The sequence below is a fragment of the Scyliorhinus torazame genome, chromosome 18 (genome assembly GCF_047496885.1).
Source record: "Scyliorhinus torazame isolate Kashiwa2021f chromosome 18, sScyTor2.1, whole genome shotgun sequence".
Lineage (NCBI taxonomy): Eukaryota > Metazoa > Chordata > Chondrichthyes > Carcharhiniformes > Scyliorhinidae > Scyliorhinus > Scyliorhinus torazame.
This window is the reverse complement of record NC_092724.1, coordinates 29,118,585-29,144,378: the sequence shown is the minus strand read 5'-3', so window position 1 is coordinate 29,144,378 and position 25,794 is coordinate 29,118,585. Positions and strand designations below refer to the sequence as shown.

Sequence of the window (25,794 nt, the reverse complement as noted above, 5' to 3'; positions counted from 1 at the left end):
GTTCACACTGTATTAGTTCCAAATTGCACTGTCGTAGAATTATAGAGTTTACTGTGCAAAAGGAGGCCATTCGGCCCATTTCGTCTGCCCCGGCCATTGTAAAGGGCACCCTACTTGAGCCCACACCTCCACCCTATCCCTGTAAACCCAGGAACCCCACCTAATCTTTAAAAAAAAAAGCAATTTAGAATGGCCAATTCACCTAACCTGCACATCTTTAGACTGGGAGGAAACTGGAGCACCCGGAGGAAACCCACGCAGATACGGGGAGAAAGTGCAAACTCCACACAAAAAGTTACCCGAGGCCTGAATTGAACCCGGATCCCTGGAGCTTTGAGGCAGCAGTGCTACTACTGTGCTACCATGTCGCTCTAATGGGCTATAAATGTATCTGATGAATCACTGAGCTGTATAAATTGGGAAGGTCCCTTGTGTTATGCTAAGGTTGGAAGAAAGTTTAAGGTGAGAAAGATTGACCAGAATTCAATTTCTGATCATTGTCTGACAATTATTGGATGTGAAAATGTAAACATTTAACAAGGGCACACTTATGTTTAGTTGTGAGGTGTGCAGTGCTTGGCTCCCTTTTAACATTCATCACCAAGGCTCACAGATGAATGATATCTGTACCCCTCTGTGGTTTGTTTGCTATGGAAATACAAATTAGGCTACCCAATGTGTTGAGAATGTTTTGAACATTTTATACCAATAAATCTCAAGGGAACATGCTCCAGTAATTAGACTGTTATCTGATTTAGAAATATTAATATGGTCTAATCAGGAGTAAGTTGAAGATCCTTGTGGGATTGACTGATTTTTTTTTCTTCAGGTTTACATGGAGTTGGAGCAGGGGAAAAATGCTGACTTTTGGAGAGATATGACTACCATTACTGAGGATGAAATAAGTAACCTGAAAAAGCTGGAAGCTTCAGGAAAAGGACCAGGTAACGGGAAAGTAGTAGAGTATATACAGAGGATGGACAACACTGAATTTGTTTTGCAGAAATCTTTATTTGCCATTGTGCACTTGCAACAGTAAAACTTAAGTGATGACGTAGCTACCTAGACAAGATTGTCTATCCTTATGCTTAAGTAAAATCTTTTCCCGCTTCCTTTAATTATTAAAGCTTTGCTATTAATATCTCTCTCAATCTACCTCTGTATTTTTAATTTTCCTTAAATGGATCTTTTATTTGCTTGTTTCTCCTCTACTGAAAATCCCACCACTCAATTAGGAATCCAAAGTGGCAGAAAACCATCCCCAATTGCATGACGTCCAGCTTCAAAGGTTGTCTTGAAAGCCAGTTGAAACCTTGAGCAAGTGGTATGTTTATCGAATAAATTAGGAGTTGTTCACGAAACAAGTTCTATCACCTAGGGTGATGGCTGCTCCACTGAGGCAATTCCTCTGCAGTACAGAATTGCTGATAAATGTTTTCTGTAATAAAGCAAAATACGATTTGTTGTTTTTCTACTAAAATGAAAATCCATTTTATTTTAAGGAAATAAGCCTCTCCCTTCTGTGTAATCCAGTTTGTTTGCAAAAATCTTGGTTTCTGTGATCTTGTTTATCCATCTGCAAAACATAATTCCTCTCATGCAACTCCTAAGTAGCTTCATATTCCTTCACTGTGCATTGTTACTTTATTAACATTTTCACTTTTTTTCTACTGTTGATTGTTTCCCCTCTTTGGACTAAGCATATTTTTAATTTAAATATCGGTCACTTCCTCCAGTTTGCAATTGCATACTCATATTGTGGAGTTTCTTCTTCAAGATGCATGTTTTGTTTTATGATTCTGCCCCCCTCCCAAAAAAAAATCTCTTTTGGACTCCTGTGTACAGCCAGGCAGTGCCCTCAACTCCTGTATGTTTTGGAACTAAATAAAGGAAAAGCCTAACATACTTGAGGCAAGATAAACCTAGTGTGAGACTTCTTATCACCTGGTCACTCATTGATGGATAGGAAGAGCAGGCAGCATAGCACAGTAGGACAGCAAGGACACTCGGTGACCATAAAACACTTATGCCCTGAACTTTAATGTTTCCCAGGCAGGTGTTAAATGTGTGACCCTGCAGCAAATTGGCACAAAAGCTGATTGGCCAAGGGAGAGCCAAAGTAATGGTGACCAGCTCAAGATTGTAGTGTCTGTCTCTCCAGAGATTAGGTTCATGCTCTTGTTTGTGAGATTGTCTGTACCTTTGTGCTTTCTATTTAGACACAATGACAGGAACCATTTGCAATATCTAAGAGCTACACCACAAATACAGCATGGATTCAAAGAGAAATTGCCTGAACAAAACTGTTAAGAGCTACTACAAGCAATAAACCGAAAGCTTGAATATCATAGAGAACCAAACAAAACGTATAACCCTCCAGTACTGTTCAGTGTTCACTTGTTGTGGTTTGAGTATAAAGCCGTGATCCTGTTTGTTTTTATAAGAAACAATTAGGATGTGTATTTTTGTAATAATATAGACAAAAGCTGTAGTGCAGTGTATGTATGGTTCGGATGAGTTCTTGGATACAGAGACAAACATACTGTTAACATTTTTGCAGACAACACCCCGGAACACATGGTGATACTTCGCAAAGATTTGTTGAGCTCAACCTCTTCTCTCCTTCTGTCTGTCTGTCTCTCTCCCTCTGCTCTCTCCCTGTTTCTGTTCCTTTATGATTTCACCCTATCTAGCTGGACTAATCCATAGATATCTGCATTATCTACTCTTTTAGCTACTTTCAGTACCAGTCCAGGTCAACGTGTATCAAGATGTTCCCAGCTGTCTAAACATGTATCTCTCTTCTGATTTCCACAACTCCCAAGACTGACAGACATTTAGGGTTGGCAAAGCCCAGCATGTAATATGATTAGCTACAAATACACAAATTCTAAAGGTAAACTATGTGTAACATGAAATCATACTGTTAACCATTTGCAGAATTCCAAGTTTAGGTTTACAGCTTTCAAGATGATTTAAAAAATGGAACTTAACACAAATGGATTTGTTTACTATGTTTTGATCTTAATCTCTAGTGAGACTGTTGCTACTGCTTTGTGCTGGCTGTGAAAGGTACAGTAAACAGTGCAGTTCATGCCAAGAATATTGGCAGAGGAGACATAGTGCAAGACACTGAAAGTCTCGGGCAACAGGTCTAAGTTCCTGGACCCAGTCCCTGGCAGCATTGAGTAGGTTTCAATAATAGCCTAACAGAAACTCCCTTCATAGGAGCTGGATGGCCAGACCCATGCAAAATTCCCTTCTCAGCTGAGGAACATCTTGAACCACTATTTCAGCTGCAAATATGCATACTAAGTTTAGGAAAGAACATGAGAGGCATATGGAGAGTAAAATTAAGGGTGAGATTTACAGAAAGAAAATGGGAAAATAAAACTTCCAATAATTAATAGGCCAATGCAATAAATGAGAGGAGGCGTGCATAAAAATTGAAGAAAAGCAGTTAAACAGCTAGATAGAAGCAGGGGTACATTATTTGGAAGGGACAATTTGCTTTATTTTGTCTGTGAGCAGTGCCACAGTTCACATAAAATAATTGTGGAATTACAGCACAGAAGAATGCCATTCAAATCAGCCTGCCATATCCATTCCAGCTCTCCCACTTCTGGCTTTCCTCATGGTCCTGCAAATTGTTTATCACATTCTTGGGTGGCACAGTTCTGATCCTAACCACTCTGTGTTGTAAAAAAAATAATTATTCCTCATGTCATTGGTGCATCTATTACCAATAACCTTAAATCGGTGTCCTTTGGTTTTCGATCTTTCCTCAATGTCCGTACTGCTTATGATTTTGAGCGCTATTAAACCTCTTAATTTTGTTATTCGGGCACACTTAATGGCTAATAGCGTGGTAAGTAACAGATATAACAATTTTATGAGTCTGCATACAATAGTATCACCACTTAAAAGTATTCCATTGGTGTTGTCACTGATCATAATGCGCCCTTCCCTCTAAATGTTCTCATGGGCCTTGCAAGATGGGATTCCATGTGAAAACAATCCTAGTTTTATACAAGGAAATTCTGGATATTCAAAATTAACAAATAATTGAGTCATCAAATTTGGTCCTGATACAGGAACACCTTCAGCATAGAATTGAACACAAACAGTAGTTACAAAAGCAAGTTTTGACATATTATGCAAGGCATCTTGATGTGCAAGCCCTGGTAGATGATAACAGCTGCACGTTGAGTAAGAATCACTGCACAGACGTGTTCCTTGCTCTAGAATTAGCCATACACGATTGTATTCAAAGCAAAGTGACTGTAAGGATACTATTTTTATTTCATCATTTTTTTTTCATTCTTCTCAAGGCGAGAGACGGGAGGGAATCAACACTTCAGTGAGCACAGATGTCCAGTCGGTATTTAAAGGGAAAACCTACAACCAGCTTCAAGCACTGTACCAGAACATTGAGGCAAAAATCAAAACTGGTGGCTCGAATTTGGACATTGGCTACTGGGAATCTTTATTGCAACAACTCAAGGCATATATGGCCAGAGCCAGGTAGGACTGAGCACAACTGGTAGAGAGCAATAAAAATAAATTATAATGAGCAATGTCTGTCAGAATTTGGACTCCACAGGCTGAAGGCAAGCAAATAGCCTTTAATTGCATTTATCTGCCCCATCATCAATTTGGGTTTCAAGCAGTGTGGCAAATTGTGCATTTATATGCTGCTGACATAAGGAATGCACTGATTGTGATCATTCAAAATCCTGGAACATTTCCAAAGTTGGAAGGTAACCAATTTAATGCTGCTGTTTAATAAAGGAGGTCACAAAGAAACAACAAACCAATTAACTTTGCATTGGTCATCGGGAAAATGTAGGAATCCTTAAGAAAGTGGTAAAATTGTGTTTGACAAATCAAAGGTTTATTGAGTATGTAACTAGCTTGGTAGATAAAGGGGAACACGGTAACATTGTGGATAGCACAATTGCTTCACAGCTCCAGGGTCCCAGGTTCGATTCCGGCTTGGTTCACTGTCTGTGCGGAGTCTGCACATCCTCCCCGTGTGCGCGTGGGTTTCCTCCGGGTGCTCCGGTTTCCTCCCACAGTCCAAAGATGTGCAGGTCAGGTGGATTGGCCATGATAAATTGCCTTTAGTGTCCAAAGTTGCCCTTAGTGTTGGGTGGGGTTACTGGGTTATGGCGATCGGGTGGAGGTGTTGACCTTGGGTGGGGTGCTCTTTCCAAGAGCCGGTGCAGACTCGATGGGCTGAATGGCCTCCTTCTGCACTGTAAATTCAATGATAATCTATGATAAATATATGGATTTTTAGATATTTTATGAAGTGCTACTCAAAATGCCATTGCAAAAGATGAGATCATGAGGTTGGGGGTAACATTGGTATAGATAGGGAATTGGTTAAAGTACGGAAGATGGAATGTAGGAATACTTAGATAATTTTCGGGTTGGCAGCCTTTTGTTAGTAGAGTGCTGCAAGAATCGGTGCTAGAGCCTCAACTATTTAAAACGTAGAGTAATAATTTTTGGGATCGAGTATAATGTACCCAGGTTTCTGCAAAGCTAGGTGGTAAAGTAAGCTGTGAGGAAAACGTAAAGTATCTGTGAAGTAATGTAGGCAGATTAAGTGAGTGTGTTAAGAAGATGACAGGCAGTGTAATGTGGGGAAATGTCTGTCTATTTATTTTGTAGGAAGAATAGAAAATCAGAATCTTTTTTAAACGGTAGGAATGTATCAAATGCTGCTCATTGGGGATTTGAGTACAAAACATTAATATACAAGTACAGGAAACAATTCAGAACGCAAATGGTACCTTGGTGGAGAAATGACAAATGTTCATTATACGACCATAAGATATAGGAGTAGAATTAGGCCATTCGGCCCATCGGGTCTGCTCCACCATTCGATCATGGTTGATATGTTTCCCATCCCCATTCTCATGCCTTATTCCCCATATTCCCTTATTGATCAAGAACCTATCTTAAAATACACTCTGTGATTTAGTCTCTACAGCCTTCTGCGGCAATGAGTTCCACAGATTCACCACCTTCTAGCTGAAGACTTTCCTCCTCATCTCCGTTTTAAAAGATTGTCCCTTCAATTTGAGGCTGTGCCCTCGGGTTCTAGTCTCTCCTATTAGAGGAAACATCTCCATGTCCATTCTATCTCAGAGTTCTGTAAGATTAAAAGAGATCCCCGCCCCGCATCCTTCTAAACTCCAGCAAGCACAGACCGATACTCCTCAACTGCTCCTCATATGACAAGCCCTTCGTTCCCATAATTTTTGTGAACCGTGTCTGGAGCTCCTCTAAGGTCGGCACATCCTTCCTTAGATACGGGATCCAAAACGTCTCACAATATTCCAAATGGGGTCTGACCAGAGCTTTGTAAAGCCTCAGCAATACATCCCTGCTCTTGCATTTCAGCCCTCTCGAATTGAATGCTAACATTGCATTTGCCTTCCTAACTGCCAACTAAACCTGCATGTTAACCTTAAGAGAATCGTGAACTAGGACTCCTAAGTTCCTTTGTGCTTCAGATTTCTGAAGTAGTCTATCCCTATTCTTCCTACCAAAGTGCATAACCTCACACTTTTCCATCTGCCACTTATTTGCCCTTACTCCTTGCCTGTCCAAGCCCCTCTGCAGCCCCCCCCCCCGGCTTCCTCAACACTACCTGTTCTCTACATATCTTTGTATCTTCTCCAAACGTAGCAACAATACCCTCAGTTCCTTCTTCCAGATCTTTAATGTAGATTGTGAATAGTTGTGGTCCCAACACTGACCCCTGTGGAACATCACAAGTCACTGGCTGCCATCCTGAAAAAAAAAACCTTTATCTCCACTCTCTTTCTCTCAGTCCAGCCAATTCTCTATCCATGCCAATACCTTCCCCCTAATACCATGAGCCCGTCTTTATTTGACAGCCTGCTGTACAGCATCTTGTCAAAGGCCTTCTAGAAATCTAAATATATCATGTCCACTGGCTCTCCTTTATCTAACTTCCTTGTTGTTTCCTCCATGTTATTATTTTATTTGGACAAATTAATACTTATTTTGTATTTGCATTTGTGGTGTTTCCGCCAGACTACGTGAAAGGCACCAGGATGTGCTGCGGCAGAAACTTTACAAACTGAAGCAAGAGCAGGGAGTGGAAAGTGAACCCTTATTTCCCATTCTAAGGAAAGAATCAGAGTCTCCCAAGGACAAGTACGTATCTTCTGTTCCACGTATGGTTATTGCAGAGGGTGAGAGCTGTTAATGTCACCTATTTTTGAATCTTGAATCACACACACTAACATTTCTTCAATTAGAAGCATTCTTTGGAAACTATCACACTGAAATTACATATTGGAGTCAGTCTTGCAGTTTTGTGATTAAATATAACCGATGCACATAAATACTATTTCCATATTATTCATTATGCATGCTACTAACACAAAAAGTTGCTGGAAAAAGAATAAATCTCTTCCAGTAAACCGGTTCAAATGTATTGATGGCAGTAAATCATCATTGATTTCAAATGCTAATGAACTGATGAGACCTACTTGTCTGAACCACTTTATTATTGCCTTGTATAATTCTACAGCCAACATATTATCCTGGAGAATTGTCTTCAGGATGCTTAGGGGACAGAACTACGATTTGATAATTCCATTCTGTCGAACTATTTGCTATTGTAGAAATTGGGTTCTGTTCAAAGCACACTTAATATGTTGAATATAAACCATTTTCAACCAAGTCATCTCACCAGGATGTATTTGCAGAAGATATATTTTTATAAATTTTGTCACACTCACATTTACTTGTGTAATTTTTCAGTAAAGATCAGAGCAATGTGTCCTCAACCGGCAATTCTAATGCAGAGAACCTTCCACTCGGGTAAGGATATTTTATAGGGTTAAAGGAATGTGCCATAGAAATGAGGATTTTTTTCAATCTTTTCCTTAAAATATTTCCTGGAAAATTACATTTCGTTGTATATATAGAACATTACAGCGCAGTACTTTGGCCCTCGATGTTGCGCCAACCTGTGAAACCAATCTAAAGCCCATCTACACTATTCCCTTATCATCCATCTGTTTATCCAATGACCATTTAAATGCCCTTAATGTTGGCGAGTCCACTACTGTTGCAGGCAGGTCATTCCACGCCCTTACTACTCTGAGTAAAGAACCTACCTCTGACATCTGTCCTATATCTATCTCCCCTCAATTTAAAGCTATGTCCCCTCGTGCTAGCCATCACCATCCATGGTACCGTTGGAAGTTATTTTATGCTTTGGCAGTCTCTCGATTGGATTGGTCACAGTGATTTTCAAAGTGCTATGTCATAGATATCTGAAAATCACCATGACTAATTGAATACAGAAATTGGACTACTGACCACCAGCAACACCTAGAGCATGTAAACACGAAGAACTGAAACAAACACAGTGATATTACTGAAGTGGAGGAGACTTCGGAGAGTTTGTGGCAGCAGGAACAGGCCGTCAGTCCTGTGTCTGAAAAAAACCAGATGAACGCCTGTTCTTAACACTAGAGATGAAATGAAAGATCTTGTCTATAATCAAGGAGAATTGAAGCCACTGCGAATTAACCTATATCAACAGTCAATTCTAGTATCTACTGAAGCATAAAAATGATTGAAATAATATGGAATAGCAAGACCATATCGCATGCTGATTTCAGCTGAATTGGAGCATTAATTCCAAATTGAATATTACAGTGCAGTATGATCTTGCACAGCTGTGGTGTCTTGACCCAAATAATAATTGAACACTGGATGGTGAAATATCCACATTTAGTGTGGAATAAGTTTGCTCATCTTCTGGGCATACAAGACCATTAACTTATAGTGGCAATGCAATGCGCAGAAGCTTTGTGCTTTGGGAGTGTTCATGTTGAATCTCTCTTTTTGCTGTGGGGAGAAAATATAGCCTTTTCCATTATTGCAATGTCTGTCTACACAGGAAAGTAGCAAATACATATTGTATTAGAAATGCAAACACAAATTGTATTTTTTTCTTTGTACTTGCAGTTTCACTTTAAATATTTTGTGTGTTTCCGTTAGAATTGATGAAATGAACCGAAATGAATTGCATCAGAATCTTTACATGCTGAAGCAAAATCAAGGAGGTGAAAGTGAACCCTTCTTTGGAATTCAAAAGAAAGAGCCTCAGATTCCCAAGGACAAGTATGTATCTTTAGATTTTGAGGTGTTATGCTGTATGTGGCTGTTCTAAAGGCCCAGAGTTGTTAACAGCCCATTTTATGGCCCATTGGTGTACACACATTTCAATTGAGTTTCAGGTCTTGTAATACAAGAACTAATTAAAACCAGCTTCACACACTAAATATTTACATTCCAGTTAATCCTATTGCATCAGTCACAAATTCTTTCTTCTTGGAATTCCATTTTGCTTTCTCTCACTTTATATTTGTTTCACATATTCTATTTACTATTTTTCCTTCCACTTGGCTTCACTTAGCTTCACAGATTTTCTCCTCTGTCTCCACCAACATTCTCTTTAACCATGCCACTTTCTTTTGACCGCTCTCTGCCCTGACTGCTGCAGATCGTCGAGATTAGAACTCCCAGCTTATAGAATAAAAGCATTACTATTGATGTTTGGAATTTGCTCTTTGATCTGACAAAATGTGTACTGTCGTTCTTTTCCAATCAACCTTGTAAAGGATTCAAAGTTTATAATTGATAATGGTACAGAGACCCTACTTTGATGTTGATTATCCTCAAGATAGTCTTTCACACTGTTGTACCAAAGGCCATCTCAGGTGACAAGAAGGGTTGGTTTAGCTCAGTGGGCTAGACAGCTGGTTTGTGATGCAGAACAAGGCCAGCAGCGCGGGTTCAATTCCCGTAACAGCTTACCTGAACAGGTGCTGGAATGTGGCGACTAGGGGCTTTTCACAGTAACTTCATACTTGTGACAATAAAATATTATTATTATTATTATTAATGATGTACCCACAAGAAGAATCAATCCTGTTTCAGTCTGCTTTGGCAAAGCTGTGGACTATATTCTCTTTCCCTACTTAATGAAACCATTTATGGTGCTCGCATATTGAATAATACATTTGGAAGTGTTTTCAACTTCACGACCTACCAGCCACCACAATTTTAAAAATGGGGTTCTCGTTTTTATTTGCATCCTGCAGGTCAGGGGGTGAAGACAAGGAAGCACCAAGCACTTCTGCCTCAGGAGTTTCAGAACCAAATGAAGAAGAGGAGAATGCAGAGCCTGAAGCTGAAGGGGAAGCAGTGCTCACTGAGGAGGATCTAATTCAACAGAGCTTGGATGATTACGATGCTGGAAAATACAGCCCAAAGTTACTCAGCCTTCATGAACTACCTATGGACACCCACATTGTAGATGCTGAAGAGGATTTGCAAAAATTAATGATGGCAAGACAGCAATTGCAAGTGACAGGTAAGAGAAGAATCTACTGACTAAACAATCTTGCAAATTCTGGAAGTGTTTTTATAAACTTGCCTCACACCACAAACGTTCTCTAATCATTTGCATTATCTTTGAACAGCGATTCAATTTTTGATTATTACACAACCTTTTTTGCACCAGAGTGTCTGAAATGTCCCTTTTCCTTGCCCAAGGTTTCTCCTCAACAAGAGATGGCAAGACCCTTGTCTTTGTTCATTTAATTTCCTGTGCTTCTACTCTCAAAAGCAACAATAGGGTACCTTTTGTTCTCACATTCCACTCTAGCAGTCTCCCTATTTGCAGACCACCGTCCACAACTTAAGCCACTTACAATAAAATCCCATTTGTAAGCGTGTCCTTATTTGTTAAACTTTGTTCATGCAATCATTTATTTCTCATTGTCATTTTTAAAAAAATATATATTTTTATTCTCCTTTTTCACATTTTCTCCCGCATTTACACCCATCAACAATAAACAATAATCAGCAAGATATGTCAATCCCCATAATAACAACGATCCCATCCGCTCACCAGCCCTCAGCCCGCATGTTTACATAAACAAATGACAAAAAGAAATCCAGGATTACCCAGAGTCACCCTTAATCTACGCAGCCCTCCACCCCAACTAATGTTCGATGTTATCCAGTTCTTGAAAGTGCATAATAAATGGTGCCCATGACTTCTAGAACCCCTCCGAGCTTCCCCTCAGTTTGAACTTAACCTTCTCAAGGGTCAAGTATTCCAACAGGTCCCCCTGCCACGCCAGGGCACTGGGTGGAGAGGCTGCTTTCATTCCCAGCAGGATCCGCCTTCGGGCGATCAATGAGGCGAAGGCTATGATATGCCTCTGCACCCGTTTCCAACCCTGGCTGGTCCGACCCCGAATATGGCCTCCTGGGGACCCGGGTCCAGTTTCACACGCACCGCCTTGGAAATTACCCTAAACACCTCCTTCCAGTACTCCCCTAGCTTTGGACAGGACCAAAACATATGAACGTGATTAGCGCCCCCCCCCCCCCGCAACGCTCTCACACATCCTCTACTCCTTCAAAAAACATTGGCTCATCCTCGCGAGGTGCGCTCTGTATACCACCTTCAGTTGTATCAGCCCCAACCTCGCACATGAGGTGGATGCATTCACTCTGCGGAGCACCTCACACCAGACCCCCTCCTCTATAACCTCTCCCAGCTCTTCATCCCACTTTGCTTTGATCCCTTCCAGTGGTGCCTTATCCTCTTCCAAAATAGCTCCGTACACCGCTGACACTGCCACCTTCTCCAGTCCCCTTGTCGCCAACACCTCCTCCAGCAATGTGGAGGCCAGTTCCTCTGGGAAGCTCTATCTCCTTCCTGGCAAAATCCCGAACCTGCATGTACCTAAACACTTCTCCCTGCTCTAGCCCATACTTCGCTTCCAGCTCCCTCAATCCTGCAAACCGACCCCGAAGAAACAAATCTTTTAGCGTCTTAATCCCCTTCTCTTCCCATTTCCGAAAACTTCCATCCTACCTCCCTGGCTCAAATCTGTGGTTCCCCCGAATCGGCATTTCCCTTGACCCTAAACCCAACCCGAACTGTTGGCGAAACTGCCTCCAGATTTTCAATGAAGCTATTATTACAGGACTCCCTGAATATTTCCCCGGAGCTATCGGGAGCGGCGCTGTTGCTAGTGCCTTCAGCCCCGGCCCCCTGCACAAACTCTCCTCCATTCTGACCCTCTGAGAATCGACCCCTCTGACCCAGCTCCGCACCTTCTCCACATTCGCCGCCCAGTAGTAGTACAACAGGTTGGGGAGACCCAAACCCCCTGCCTGCCTTCCCCTCTGTAGCAGCACCTTTCTCACTCTGGCCACCTTCCCTCCCCATATGAATGAGGTAATCGTTCCCTCAATCTCCCTGAAAAAAGACTTTGGCCGGAAAATCGGTAGGCATTGAAAAATAAACAGGAATCGCGGCAACACATTCATTTTAACCGCCTGTACCCGACCCGCCGGTGACCGAGGAAGGCCGTCCCACCTTGCCAGATCGGCTTTCACTCTCCCCACCAAACTAGTGATGTTGTACCTGCGAAGCCTCCCCCACTCCTGGGCAACCTGCACCCCCAGATACCTAAAATGAGTCCCTGCTCTACGGAATGGCAGCCCCCCCTCCCCTGCCCCCACCCCCGGCCGAGACACCACAAAGTACTCACTCTTGTCCAGGTTCAGCTTGTACCCCGAGAAAGACCCAAATACCCGCAGTAGCTCCAATATTCCTCCTATCGACGCACTCGGTTCCGACACATACAGCAGCAAGTCGTCGGCATATAAGGACACCCTAGCTCTATTTCTCCCCCCCCCCCCCCCCCCCCCCCGCACAATTCCTTTCCATGCTCCCAAACTTCTCAATGCGATGGCCAACGGCTCAATCGCATGTGCAAACTGCAGGGGGGAGGACATAGGACATCCCTGTCTCGTCCCTCGGTGGAGAGAAAAGTATCTCGAACTGATATTATTTGTGCGGACACTCGCCTTCGGCTCCTTATATAATAGGAGTTCACAAACCTTGGTCCAATCCCAACCCGCTCCAGCACTGCCATCAGGTTACCCCCATTCTACCACTACCTCTGTTTCCTTCCCTTCCCCCGGTGCATAACACCATTCAAAACCCTCCTAATGTTCGAAAACAGCTGCCTCCCTTTCACGAACCCCGTCTGATCCTCCCCTATCACCTTCGGGAGGCACTCCTCCAGCCTACCCGCCAGTACCTTCGCCAACACTTTTGCTTCCACATTCAGAAGTGATATGGGCCGATACGACCCACACTCCGTCGGATCCTTATCTTTTTTTAGCAACAGTGAAATCGATGCCTGCCCCAAGGTTTGCGGCGACACCCCCTTCCCTATCGCCTCCTCAAACATCCCCACCATCAGGGGTGCCAGCCTATCCTTAAATTTCTTTTAATATTCCACCGGAAACCCATCCGGCCCTGCCACCTTCCCCGACTGCATCCTCCCAATTGCATCCTTTATCTCCTGCTCCACTATTGCTCCTTCTAATGTAGCCCTGTCCCCCTCCCCTAGCCTCGGGTACTCCAACCCATCTAGAAATTCCTGCATCTCACGGTCTCCCCCGGGTGGCTCTGACTTGTACAACCTCTCATAAAACTCCTCAAAAACCTTGTTAATCAGCACTGGAGCCACCACCAACTTCCCTGTCCTATCTTTCACTTGAAGAATTTCCCTTGCCGCTGCCTCCCTCCGGAGCTGACCTGCTAACATACTTATCTCCATGTTCATAAACTGCACCCCTTGCTCGTCTCAGTTGGCGCACCGCCTTCCTGGTGGACAGTCGGTCGAAGCTCGCCTGTAGTTCCTTCCTCTTTTCCAGCTTCGCCGGGTCCCCATCCTCTGCATACCTCCTATCTACCTCCAACATCTCATCTATTACCCTCTGCCGCTCCAACCTCTCCTCTTTGTCCACCCTGGCCTTAAACAAAATTACCTCACCCCTCACCACCGCCTTTAGAGCCTCCCAGACGACTGCCTTCGACACCTCACCCGTACAATTGAAACCTACATATTCCTTAATTACCTTTTCAATTTTCTCACAGAACACTTGGTTCCCCAAAAGCTCCACATCCAGTTTCCACCCCGGTCTCTGCGCTGCCCCCTACTCCAGCATATCCACCCAATGTGGAGCGTGATCTGACACTGCAATTGCAGAGTATTCCGACCCCTTGACTCCAGCCAGCAAAGCCTTCCCCACCACAAAAAAGTCGATCCGCGAGTATACCTTTTGGACCGCTGAGAAAAACGAGTACTCCCGTTCCCTTGGGTGCAGGAACCTCCAAGGGTCCACCCCTCCCATTTCCACCATTAGCCCAGCCAGCGCCTTCGCCCCCCCCCCCCCCCCCGATGGGACCAGCGAGTGCGGCCGTGATCTGTCCAACCTTGGCTCCTGCACCAAGTTCCAGTCCCTCCCCGACAATCAGCTCATGCGTGTCCAAGTCGGGAATAGCCCCAAACACATTCCTCGCAAATCCCACATCGTCCCAATTGGCACCGTATACACTTAACAGCACCACTAATCTCCCCTCCGGCACCTCTGCCACAATCACATATCTACCTTCCTGATCTGCCGCCACCTTCTCCATCTGGAAGTGTACCCTTTTGCTGGCCAACACCGCTACCCCTCAAGCCCTTCCATCAAATCCGGAGTGAAATCCGGAGTGAAACACTTGGCTGACCCAGCCCTTTTTATGTCTCACCTGGTCCTTCACCCTCAAGTGAGCATTGCTACATCAGCTTTCAAACTTTTAAGATGTGCAAGCACCCTTGACCGGACCTCCTAACCCTCCTATCCTTACTGGGGGTCTCTCACCACCCCCCCACCTTTCTTATCCACCATCGTCATACCACCGGGCCCTGCCCCATAAGCCTGACCCGCTCCTGTCCATTGTTAACATCGAACCCCCCCCCCTACAAAAACATCCCCCAACATCCATCCCTCCACCCCCTCTTGCTCGCCTCGTAGGCCCATTGAAGCCTGCTATCCAGGCTCCAAAGTCCGCAGCCCTCCTCTCACCTCACCCCCGTTCACTAACTGACTTTAGTTAGCTAGCGCGGGTGGCTCCCCCCGCCAAGACCTCTCGCACCCTTCCACCCAATCCCAGAGAAAGAAACTCTAAAACAAACCCAACCATCCAACCCCTACAACTCACTAACATAACATTTAACCGTCGCAACACAGAACGCCATTAACTTGAACTCTAACAATGCAAAGAGAAGTAAATTTCAATACAAATCCGTGAAAAGAAAGTTGTAACATTTGTACATTTTCCAGCCGCTCAAACACAGTCCACAGTCTCTCTTCCAGTTCCGCTCTTCGCGTCTGTCCCAAGCCTTCTGCCCTCACGCCTCAGCCACCTCCGCTGTCTCAAAATATAAGTCTTTGGCGTTATATGTTACTCTCAACTTCGCTGGGTACACCACACCAAATCGCACCCCCTTGTACAAAGCCGCCTTCACTCACCCAAACGCCGCTCGTCCTTTTGCCAACTCCACCGTCAGGTCCTGGTAGATCCGAACCACAATACCATCCCACGGCACCTCGCGCTCCTGCTTCGCCCAGCTTAACACCTTCTCCTTCATGCAAAACTTATGGAAGCAGATAATTACTGCCCTTGGCGGCTCGTTCACTTTGGGCTTCGGCCTTAATGACCGATGAGCTCGGTCTAGCTCGTACAGGGTGGGGCTCTCACCCTCCCCCATCAGCTCTGCCAACTTCTTAGCAACTTATTGCGTTGGCCTTGGGCCCTCTGTCCCTTCGGGCAAGCCCACAATTCTCAAATTGTGCCGCCTTGAGCGGTTTTCCAAGTCTTCCAGCTTCGCTCGGAGTCCTCTGTTAACCTCCACCACCCTCCTCAGCTTGTCCCCCATCGAGGTGGCCTGGTCGCTGTGTCGTGTCACAGCCTCCTCCACCTCCTTCATCTTCTCGCCCTGCTCTCTCACCTCGGCCGATGCCGTTGCCACCTCCACCCTCATCGGGCCGATTGCCTCCTCCACCAGTGACCTCTACACGACCGCCGTCTCTTTCCTCAAGGCCTCCATGTGCCTCACAAACTGTTTTTCCAGCTCCACCGCCATCACCTCGGTCATCTTCTCCACCGTAAGTCGTTCGGCTTCCGCCATCCTGTCAACACTTTTTCTCGTCTTCTCCTTCGGTGGCGAACCCGTGATTCCTCCTTTCTTCGACGCTGCTCTTCGCATCCTTTAGCGGCTTATTGTTTTTTATCTTCTTTCTTTTCTCCTCTCTCCCCCTTCACCCTCTGTCCTTCATCAATCTGACATTCTTTTTTTGAAAAAAAAACTTTCACCAAACTTCCTTAAACCTTCTTTCTTTCTCCTCTGCATTCACCCAGAGCTCCCCTGGGACCAGGCTTCAACCTTCTTCTTCCTCGGTGGGAGCCATCCGACGTGGAACACCCTCCCTACATAGTGCCCTGGCCTCGGGCCTGCCGCCTCAGCCTCCTCGTAGCTCCGCCCCGCTGCTCTAACCTGCTGCGCCAGGCCCAGCGCCTCAGCCCCCGACACCCGCACGGGGTTCTTCACCAGTTTTTAAACCAGCCCCGCTGGCTGCTCGTGACGGCCCCAAAGGCCGACAATAGTCGGGGAGTGCGTGAGGACTCGGGGATTTCCCCAAAATCGCCGCGAATTGCAGCCACCGGCGGGAGCTCTTGTTGTTGCGGCCGCCCTGCTCGCCAATGCCACCGGAAGTCCTCATTGTCATTTTTATATGCCAACTTTATCCCTTGTTCTGGATTGAAGCAAGCAAAAAAGGACAATAATGATCTGATTAAGATATTTACAAGCTATTCTTTTGTTCCTGAGCATCCAGTTCTAGCACTTAATGTGGTGACTATACAGACATTTATTCAGGATCTGTACTTTAAATGATTAATTTTATCTACGACAATGATCTATAGTTTCTCAAGTAATAAATGCACTCTTTGTCAGATTGAATTATCCTCTGTTTTCCATGTCTGTTTATTTGTTTTGTGTAGGTGATGCCAGTGAGAGTGCTGAAGACGCATTTGTACGCAAAGCCAAGGAAGGAATGGGAACCGATGAAGCTCAGTTCAGTGTTGAGATGCCCTTAACAGGCAAAGTGTACCTTTGGGCTGACAAATATCGTCCAAGGAAACCACGCTTCTTCAATCGTGTCCATACAGGCTTTGAGTGGAACAAGTACAACCAAACCCATTATGATTTTGACAATCCTCCTCCTAAGATTGTCCAGGGTTACAAATTCAACATATTTTACCCAGACCTTATTGACAAGAGGGCAACCCCACAGTATTTCCTTGAACCATGTGCGGACAACAAAGACTTTGCAATTCTCCGCTTCCATGCAGGCCCTCCATATGAAGATATTGCTTTTAAAATTGTGAACCGCGAGTGGGAATACTCTCACCGGCATGGTTTCAGGTGTCAGTTTGCCAATGGAATATTTCAGCTATGGTTTCATTTCAAAAGATATCGCTACAGAAGATAAAAGTATCGGAGTAAAGATTCATAGCTGTTTATCATGTTTAAGTTGTATCCTTTTCTGGGATTGTCAACCCGTTATGTGTGTTGCAAGAGAGTTTAAAAGGGTGTTGTTTCTACACAGGGCTGTAAAGCACTTTTTCCACAATGATGTGAGCTCATTTTAATCCTTGCCATACTGTTATTTTCCGTATGTTTCTGTGGTTAGAGGTTCATAAATACAGCCTAGCTGGAAGAACTGAAGCTCCGAAAATATCTATTTTTGCATTATTTGGGATGTACTTGTTTATGGTTCCTTTTTCTTTTGGTGGCACTCAGCCTTTCTCCATTTTCCCCTCTTTTGAGGAGGAACATGGAAGTAATCTGTTTATCCCTCGAACTTGTTTCCTGGCTGATCCTGCCTTTATCCCATATCCCTTCACAGCTTTGACTCTCAAAAATCTATCAAATTGAATTTTAAAGTTAACATTTGATCTAGCGATGACCATTTACAGAAGAGAGTTCCAAACATCCACCACCCTTGGAATAATTTCAGCCCTGAAAAGTCTGGTTCTAATTTTTAGGGAATGCTGCCTCTAAGCCCTAGATTTTCTTACTTTGCGAAAATAGCTTCTTCCAATTCATTTGATCCCCTTAATACCTTAAAGACTTGATTGATCAAATCTCCCTATAACCTGTTAAATTCCAGGAAATACAAACCTAGTTTATTTAATCTCCGTCGGAAATATGTTGGTTACCCATCCTGTGATATCACTGTCATAATTCTTTACACTGTAGAACAATACATTGGGATTCTGAGATGCCAAACAATCTTTAAATACAAGAAAATCTCTTATCCATCATGATCCGGGAATGGGAGGTGCCACTGAATTAAATATGCCAGTTAACTGAGGTGTAAGATGAGTTCTGCATTTTCACTCAATGAGAGAACTCTAGGATGATCATGAAGGTATTGAGGTCTCATGCGAGGTGTGGGAGCATTGCTGAGAGCTGTGGGAGTCTTGAGACCTGAACGAGGACAAACCGCCAATAACTATTACCAGCAAGTGTTTTACCAATTAAAACACAGACCCAACCCCAGAATTCCAAAATTCCGGTTGGTAAGATGCTGGATAACAAAAATTTTACTGTATAGAATTTTGATTGGTATTAGCAAAAAAACAAAATTACAATTCGATAATACCTTTTTTCACTTAAGGATTCCGCACATGGTTATTATATAAGCCTGGCGGTCAGTTTGCATACAGCAAGATTCCACAAACAATGAGATACTTAACAGGAATCTCTTTTGCTTTGAAAAGATTGTGTACTTGAGTCCTAGAGTGGAACTTGATCCAACATCTTTGGGTCTTCAAATCTACAGCATGGATAATATTGTTGCTGTATCCCTGTATGGCAATTACCTGCAGTAAAAACTATATTGAGCTTAACTGGATCAGTTGAAGTGTTGTCTCCCGCTGCCCCGTCACATTCCAGTATTCTGAATGAAGAGCTTATATCGATAGGGTAAAGATTAGTGATAGGAGGAAACTATTTACCTGCCAAATTACCAAATATCATATGGAATGTAATTGATCTAATTTTTGATTTTGTCACTACTTTTGAGTGACTTTGAACCAGTGAAGAATGGAGTAGGAAACAATTCTGTACACTAAACTGACCATTTCCCCCCCCAAAGTTACTATTTAAACTGAGTATTCATAAAAATTAACCAAATTGTTCAGATTACTTTTTTGTCTGTCATTTTTCTTAATTCAGATGAGAACATAGATCAGGCAAGAATATTTATTTCAAACTCAGTTTAAAAATGCAACTTTGAAAGACGGGAGTAAAATAAATTGCATATGAAGCTATTTCCTAAATAATAGATAATGACTGCCAAAGATTTAACTCTGCTCTCATGGCTGGGATTTTGATTGGAAATGAACCATAGCCCTGGAATTTTAAGCTGCTGTTAGCAAATTCTTACTGTGCATTCAATTAGCAATGGTCTTTCTATTCCAGGAAACAACACAATCCACCACGATAACCTGTGACGTGAAAATTAGGCAAAAAGGACCAGGGTTGTATTTGTTACTGTAGCAAATTTTTTGTGTTGGATGCATCATGCGAGTTGCAGTTCATTTTCCCTGTACCCAAAATAGTTATGGAACCTAGGCAAATAAGTTGAAATTAATTGTGAATACCTGTATTGGAAAAAATAAATAAGTCACTTTTTTAGCATTTGGCAGTTTACATGAATAAAATATTAATTTTATGGTATTTGGGTTGCGTTTTGATTTGCTGAAGAAACCATGGGACAGGGGTGGCAAACTTGAGAGATACTGTGGCACTTTCTGGAGTCTGAGTTAATTCGCTCTGATTGTACTTTGTCAAGTAATGACAGAAAAAGAACATTCCAGTATGCAACAACACAGTAAATTGAAGCAAATTCAAACTCTATTCAACCATCTAAGAATCACAGTAACGTCCAATATCAAAAGCACTGCTGAAATCTGAAAAGGATTGGACAAGCCAAAGAAGTGTTTTCACAAAATTAAGCAACATTCCAAGAAATGTTATTTCTGGTCAGTGATGAATTAGGCTTGTGAATCTTGGAGCATTGGGAAAGAGGAAGAAAAGAAAATCAACAGCTTTGAAGTGTGGTGCTTAAGAAGGATCCCATGGGTAAGCTGGGTAGAAAAAGAACTAACAAAGAAGAATTGACTGAGGCCAGACGAACAAGAGAACTCTTAAATAATGCCGAAAGATGACCATTAGAGTTCTTCAGACATATCCGTGCAGAAGGTTTGGAGTTACCAACCACCACCACCAGAAGGATTAATGAAAGAAGAGCAAGAGGCTGATAGTGAAGGAAGCAGCCGGACAATAATAAAAGCTGATTTAACCAGAATTCCAACAACTGTACCGATCAAAAAGTTTCAAAGACAATTTTTGCCTAAACTACTAGGCAGGGCACTTAGATGATCATACCTGGTCCAGTGCTGAAAATTGGAAATTCAGCAGTGGGCGGGTGGGAGCTTTACTTTCCTGGGCAGTGAAGCACCAATGATCAATTCAGCAAAAACTAAAAATTCACTGGGGAGTAAGGCAGATTTTTCTTTGATTACAGAAATAACAGAAAAAGAAATTTTAATGAAGCAATCAAGTAAACAATCAAGATGAGAGTAGGGTGCAGGGTGGTAGCAGGAGCCTGTAATTTAAATGTGGAACCCGGAGGAGCACTTGCTTTCCTGTTATGGGCTGCTGGTCTGACCACGGGTGGAATTTGACAATAGTTTTTCAATTCAACCAAGTGTCAGGTCTGGTGAGAAAACCAGGGAGAATCCCGACAGCGGGAAAACTTATTGTATATTCAGCCTCTTTAACAATTTTTTTTCTCCACATGATTCACTCAATGCTTGTAGCGGCTTGCCTATGATACACTCACCCCGGGAATCCTAATCTCTAATCAGTGGAGCTCTACTTTTAAATGCCTCTCCAGCATTTGTTCCAAGTCCAATCGGAAGGCGGCCAGAAAGACTGCACCACGTTCTACAGAGGGAGCCCTTAACGAACCTCGGTAGGGTCGAGCAGAGGTGGGAAACACTACCTACGATCGGGAAGACATCCATCCAGCAAAATGACCAATCCCACCTGGGAGGCTGTGGCTCTGATTGTCAGCATCAGTTCACTCACTCCAAAGAAGGACGGGGCTGCAGTGTCTTATAAGGTGAATTACCTTTGTGCAGTCAGGTAAGTCTGCCTCTTCATGTCTCCTTTAATCACCCCGTAACACAGCCCTCACACCTCCATGGTGATCTTACTCCCACCCACCTCACGGGATCACAGCACTTGTCATGCACTGTACTCGCACCCCATAATCCCCCAGTAGCTCCGGTGGCCCTCAAATACCTGCTCCCACTTCCCATGCATGCCACACTTTATCCCCATCTGACGTGTCACGGCTCCGCCTACACACTCATCTGTCTCATTGCAGGACAAACTCGAGCATTACGGGTCAGCAGGCACAGCCGGCAGGAGTGATGCCAGAGCTCAAGACTCTAACCCCATTTGAGGAACAAGCTCTTGAGCTTGCCGGCGATGAGCAGGACACGCCTGTGCAGAGGGAGAGGTCGGGATCAATGTGAGAACCCTCAATACATCCAACCATGGCGAGGGACTTTTCTTCTCTCCGTGTTCCCCTGTCTTGCACTATTGACATCTCCCTTCTATTGCAGGTCAATCAGCAGACCAGCCTGGACCAACCTAAGCTCCTTGGGCACCATGGACCTGAGCAGCTCAGAGGCAGACAGCTTGGACACCAGCATTGAAGAGGCACCACATATATCACCCTCACCTTCCACCAACATAGTTAATACCACCTCTGGAATTAAGTAGTAGGCATGCTTCTGGGTCACTCATTGTGAGCTCCTTATACCTGATAATCCACAGCAGGCGGAGGCAGGGCCATCCTAGGGAGCCAGCACTGGGAGGGATAATGGGGCCCAGGACTCTGCTGAACCCCAGGCTGATGGTCATCCCACAACTGCAAAGACAGAGTTGCAGGAATCAGGAAGGGAGACCGCATCCTTCCTAGGACTGCCAAGGCCGACTGGAGGAGTCCCATCATCTTCTGTCTGAGTAGATAGTGCCTCCGTCTGACAGCCAAAACTGTGAGGGTGGTGTCTGCAGTGAAGACCATGACTAAGGACATGAGCTCCATGGTCCGGGGTTTCAACTGTATGGTGGGAATCCATGTGTCAGTGCCAGAGGATGGCGGGGCCTATGGATCTCACACCAGCTGTCCCTCTATCCCTTCGAGGAGCCATAGGCCCCTGGAACACAAAAGGAAGAGGATCGGCAGGAGTGCAGCCTAGGGCCTTCCACCTAGGATACCCTGGGGGCGTCCAGCCCATCAACCCCTCTCCCTGTGAGCAAAACCCCTCCAGCTCTATACACCAAGGAGGGAGGCACTGCAACACTGTTGCTGTCCGAAAGCAGGCTGGGATTCCGGCCCGCCAACCTCACCTCAGTCAACAGGACGTGGAAGTCAGCAGACCGCCTCAACATAAGCTGTGGCTGCTGGGGCTAGCAGGTGGGTGAAGTTTAATAATAAATGATAGGCACTGAGTGGTGAACCTACGTACTATTGGAGAAAAGACAGCATTGTAATAACTAGCTAGCATTAAAAATCACTTTGATCGCCCATAATGTGCCTTCATGCTGTCTCGTGGTGTCATGCTCCGCAAACCGGACCCCCAACCGGAAACTCTGCTCCCTCCCTGAGCAGTGTGAGAATGGCAGCGTAATATCTCTCCCACACTGATGATGTAGTAATGCCATGTCGATCCTGGATAAGGCCCCCCATCCCCACCCTCATGTGTGCCAGCATTCTTTAGTTATGTGGATGGCATTGACTGAAAACGTGTGAATCTATCCACCTCGTCAAGCGGTGGCGAAACCCACCGGGACCCCTGACCCTGGAGAGGGCAGCTGAGATGTGTTGTTCTGCCCGTATGGGAGAGGTCTTCTTCACACCCTAGTCCTGGTCATCATGAAACCGAGTTCAATGAGGGCATCATTAGCCTTTCGCCCCATGCGGGCCCTAGCCATCACCAAAGGTTGTTCCTCCACGGGTTGCCCATCACTGTCCTCCTCGACATCCTCCTCATTCAAGGAGATGTGGCACTTCTCCATCTTCTCCTGCCCTCCCCACTGCAGTACCAGGTTGTGCAGACTGCAGCAGGCCACTATGATGCGGGACATCCTCTGGGGCCTGTATTAGAGGGCTCCCCTGACCGGTCCAGGAACCGGACTACGTCTTGAGCAGTCCACTCGCCTGCTCGACCAGTGCACACGCTGATGCATGAGCCTCATTGTGGCGAGTCTCAACGGGTTTTTGTGTCCGTCCTCCATAATGATCCCTCAGCGGTGATATCGCCACAAGCCCAGCAAGCAGGACACGGGAAGTGATGCCTGCAAACCACCTTCCAGACCTCGTTAAACCTAGAGGCTCACAGCAATGTAGGGCCGCTAAGGTCAGCGAATGACCATCCCCCCCCCCCCCCCCCCCCCCCCCCACCCCGCGACACTGATACTGACCGTCTCCCCAACCCCTAGGCTCTGAGTTGAACTTATCTGGGTCCCCCATGGCCCCTGCAATGTTTCCTGTGCAATTGGCACACCGGAGGTTGATGGTGACCTCTGATCTCCCCTTCGGAGGTGTGGTAGGCAGGTTCTCGCTTTTATACAGCTGTTATAAATCGTGAGAATGTTCAGTGAGAGGAAAAGTCCCAGCAGGAGGACTGGCTAATAATATTTTAATGTATTTGAACGAGGTGCCCGGTCTTCGTGGCCCGATTCTTGTTATGTCACCGGTGACAGGCCTGGAAAATGCAACCTCGCCAGCGAGAATTGCATTTCCCGATTTTTGCATGTTTCCTGCCTGCGTCACCTACTAGGTGACGGCTAACGCAGGCTCAACATTCCACCCCCACTTCTATGTCCTGAATTCAGCAGATTCAAGCTGGGTGGAGGTTTGGTGGAAGTTGCATGTGCATTTTAGAGGCGTATCACGTCAACAGCTGGAGGGCGGGGGGGCGGGGGGGTGGAATTATGTCAGCTGGGAGATTTCCTGCTTTCCCATCTTTGAAGCATCCACCATTCTACATTCCAGGAATAAAATAGAAGTATTGCCCTGGGAACACTCATACATCAGCATGTGAAGGGAGCAGATTCCTCACCTCTAATCGCTGGAGCAGCCAAAGTTGTGTTTCAAGGAAATATTCTGCACCATTATTGTTGGTATGGGAGATGTGCTCATCGTGGTGCGAGAACCCTATCTGTTTTATATAAATGCCCTAACCTGTTAACTGGTGGGATCAGGATCTTTATAATCAATGGATTATAATTCCTGCTTGACTGCATTTAGTGGTGTGGGATCCATGGACACCTTTACTGCGATGGATCACCAGGACTTATTTATAATTAAAATTATTAATAGAAGTTAAATAAACAATTCTGAATGTGACTGGGTGCTTTATAATACCACTTCTTGTCAGGGGGTCCACAGTGTCATGTGGCAATACTGTGGCTTTTAATTTAAATCCTTTCGTCTATTTCAGGGGGGTATGATTTTATATTAAAAATATGAAGGTGGAGTGGAGGGTTGGGGGGTAATGATGATGGTGGGAACCAGAAAAACTGTCAGTCTGTCAAGGGGAAGGCCATGCTGCAACGACTGGACCTTGTGTCCCTTGACATCTGGTTACACATTCATCTCAACAAAGTCATCAACAGACATAATTACAGCCCCAGCTTTTCTTAATTCCAAAAGGCAGCAATTTGAAGAATATGGCAACAGTTAAAAGGATCCGGACCTCATTCATTACTTCAAAAGAAAAAGAGAAGAGCGATAGTGCACTGACCCCATTGAGTATCAAGTAGACCAATCCTTTCCTCAATTATCGTCTCTGCATGTTTTCATGCCTTTCCTTAGTGCTTTTAAAAAATATATTTTTTCCAATTAAGGGGCAATTTAGCGTGGCCAATCCGCCTAGCCCACACATCTTTGGGTCGTGGGGGTGAAACCCACGCAAACACAGGGAGAATGTGCAAACTCCACACGGACAGTGACCCAGAGCCGGGATCGAACCTGGGACCTCGGCGCCGTGAGGCAGCACTTAGTGCTTTTTTTTAAGTTCACTGAATGACCACTAAATGTAAAATCACTGAATTGGCAATGGAAAATGGTCCAAGGCAAGCTCAAAGATTATGAGGTTTAGTAGATATTAATACATTTTAATTTAGCCGCCAGATTTTCATTAGTCAGCTTTGTACCGTTTTTAGATTGTTCTTCAATGTCTGCAATTTCTTGGCCCCAAGAGTTGGGAGGGGTTACTGGGTTAGGGGGACGGGGTGGAGGTATGGACTTGGGTAGGGTTCTCTTTCCAAGAGCCGGTGCAGACTCAATGAGCCAAATGGCCTCCTTCTGCATTGTAAATTCTATGATATGGCAATATTTAATTGAACACTATCCAAAATTAGATGCAAGAGCAAATTGCCATTGCTGATGAAGAATTTCGCCACTGGCATTAACATGTATGCATGACACAAGTTCAACCGTATACGCTCACATGCATGTCCCCGACATTTACATTTTAACACTTGTTAAATTTTCTATTTACTTAAAATACACAGGATTGAATGCACAAAATTGGCAGCTCAACAACCCTGGATGTGGAGTTTTCAGGGAGGATAGGGAGGGGGACAAAAATGTTGAGGGTGTAGTATTGGTTAAAGAATCGATTACAGCTGTGTGGAGGGATGATATGCTGAA

At 44.6% G+C, this 25,794-nt stretch overlaps 1 protein-coding gene and 1 long non-coding RNA gene across 4 annotated transcripts in view; one reads left to right on the top strand and one right to left on the bottom strand.

Annotated features, from left to right (window-relative positions):
- cactin overlaps positions 1 to 19,736 on the top strand; it is a 29,579-nt gene extending 9,843 nt beyond the window's left edge. Inside the window, exons 5-11 of one of the 2 annotated variants that reach the window (XM_072482470.1) lie at positions 830 to 944; positions 4,332 to 4,524; positions 7,075 to 7,197; positions 7,810 to 7,869; positions 9,061 to 9,183; positions 10,167 to 10,438; positions 16,991 to 19,736. In XM_072482470.1, coding sequence (XP_072338571.1) covers positions 830 to 944; positions 4,332 to 4,524; positions 7,075 to 7,197; positions 7,810 to 7,869; positions 9,061 to 9,183; positions 10,167 to 10,438; positions 16,991 to 17,481 — 1,377 coding nt within the window. In that variant the 3' untranslated portion in view covers positions 17,482 to 19,736. The remainder of the gene's footprint in view (positions 1 to 829; positions 945 to 4,331; positions 4,525 to 7,074; positions 7,198 to 7,809; positions 7,870 to 9,060; positions 9,184 to 10,166; positions 10,439 to 16,990) is intronic. The other variant, XM_072482471.1, reaches the window with a different exon arrangement.
- The window catches only part of LOC140395088 (uncharacterized), a 165,073-nt gene continuing 140,254 nt past the window's right edge, over positions 976 to 25,794 (bottom strand). Inside the window, exon 3 of one of the 2 annotated variants that reach the window (XR_011936101.1) lies at positions 976 to 1,438. This is a non-coding gene — a long non-coding RNA (uncharacterized lncRNA). Of the gene's footprint in view, positions 1,439 to 4,470; positions 5,259 to 25,794 lie in introns of those variants that run through there. The other variant, XR_011936099.1, reaches the window with a different exon arrangement.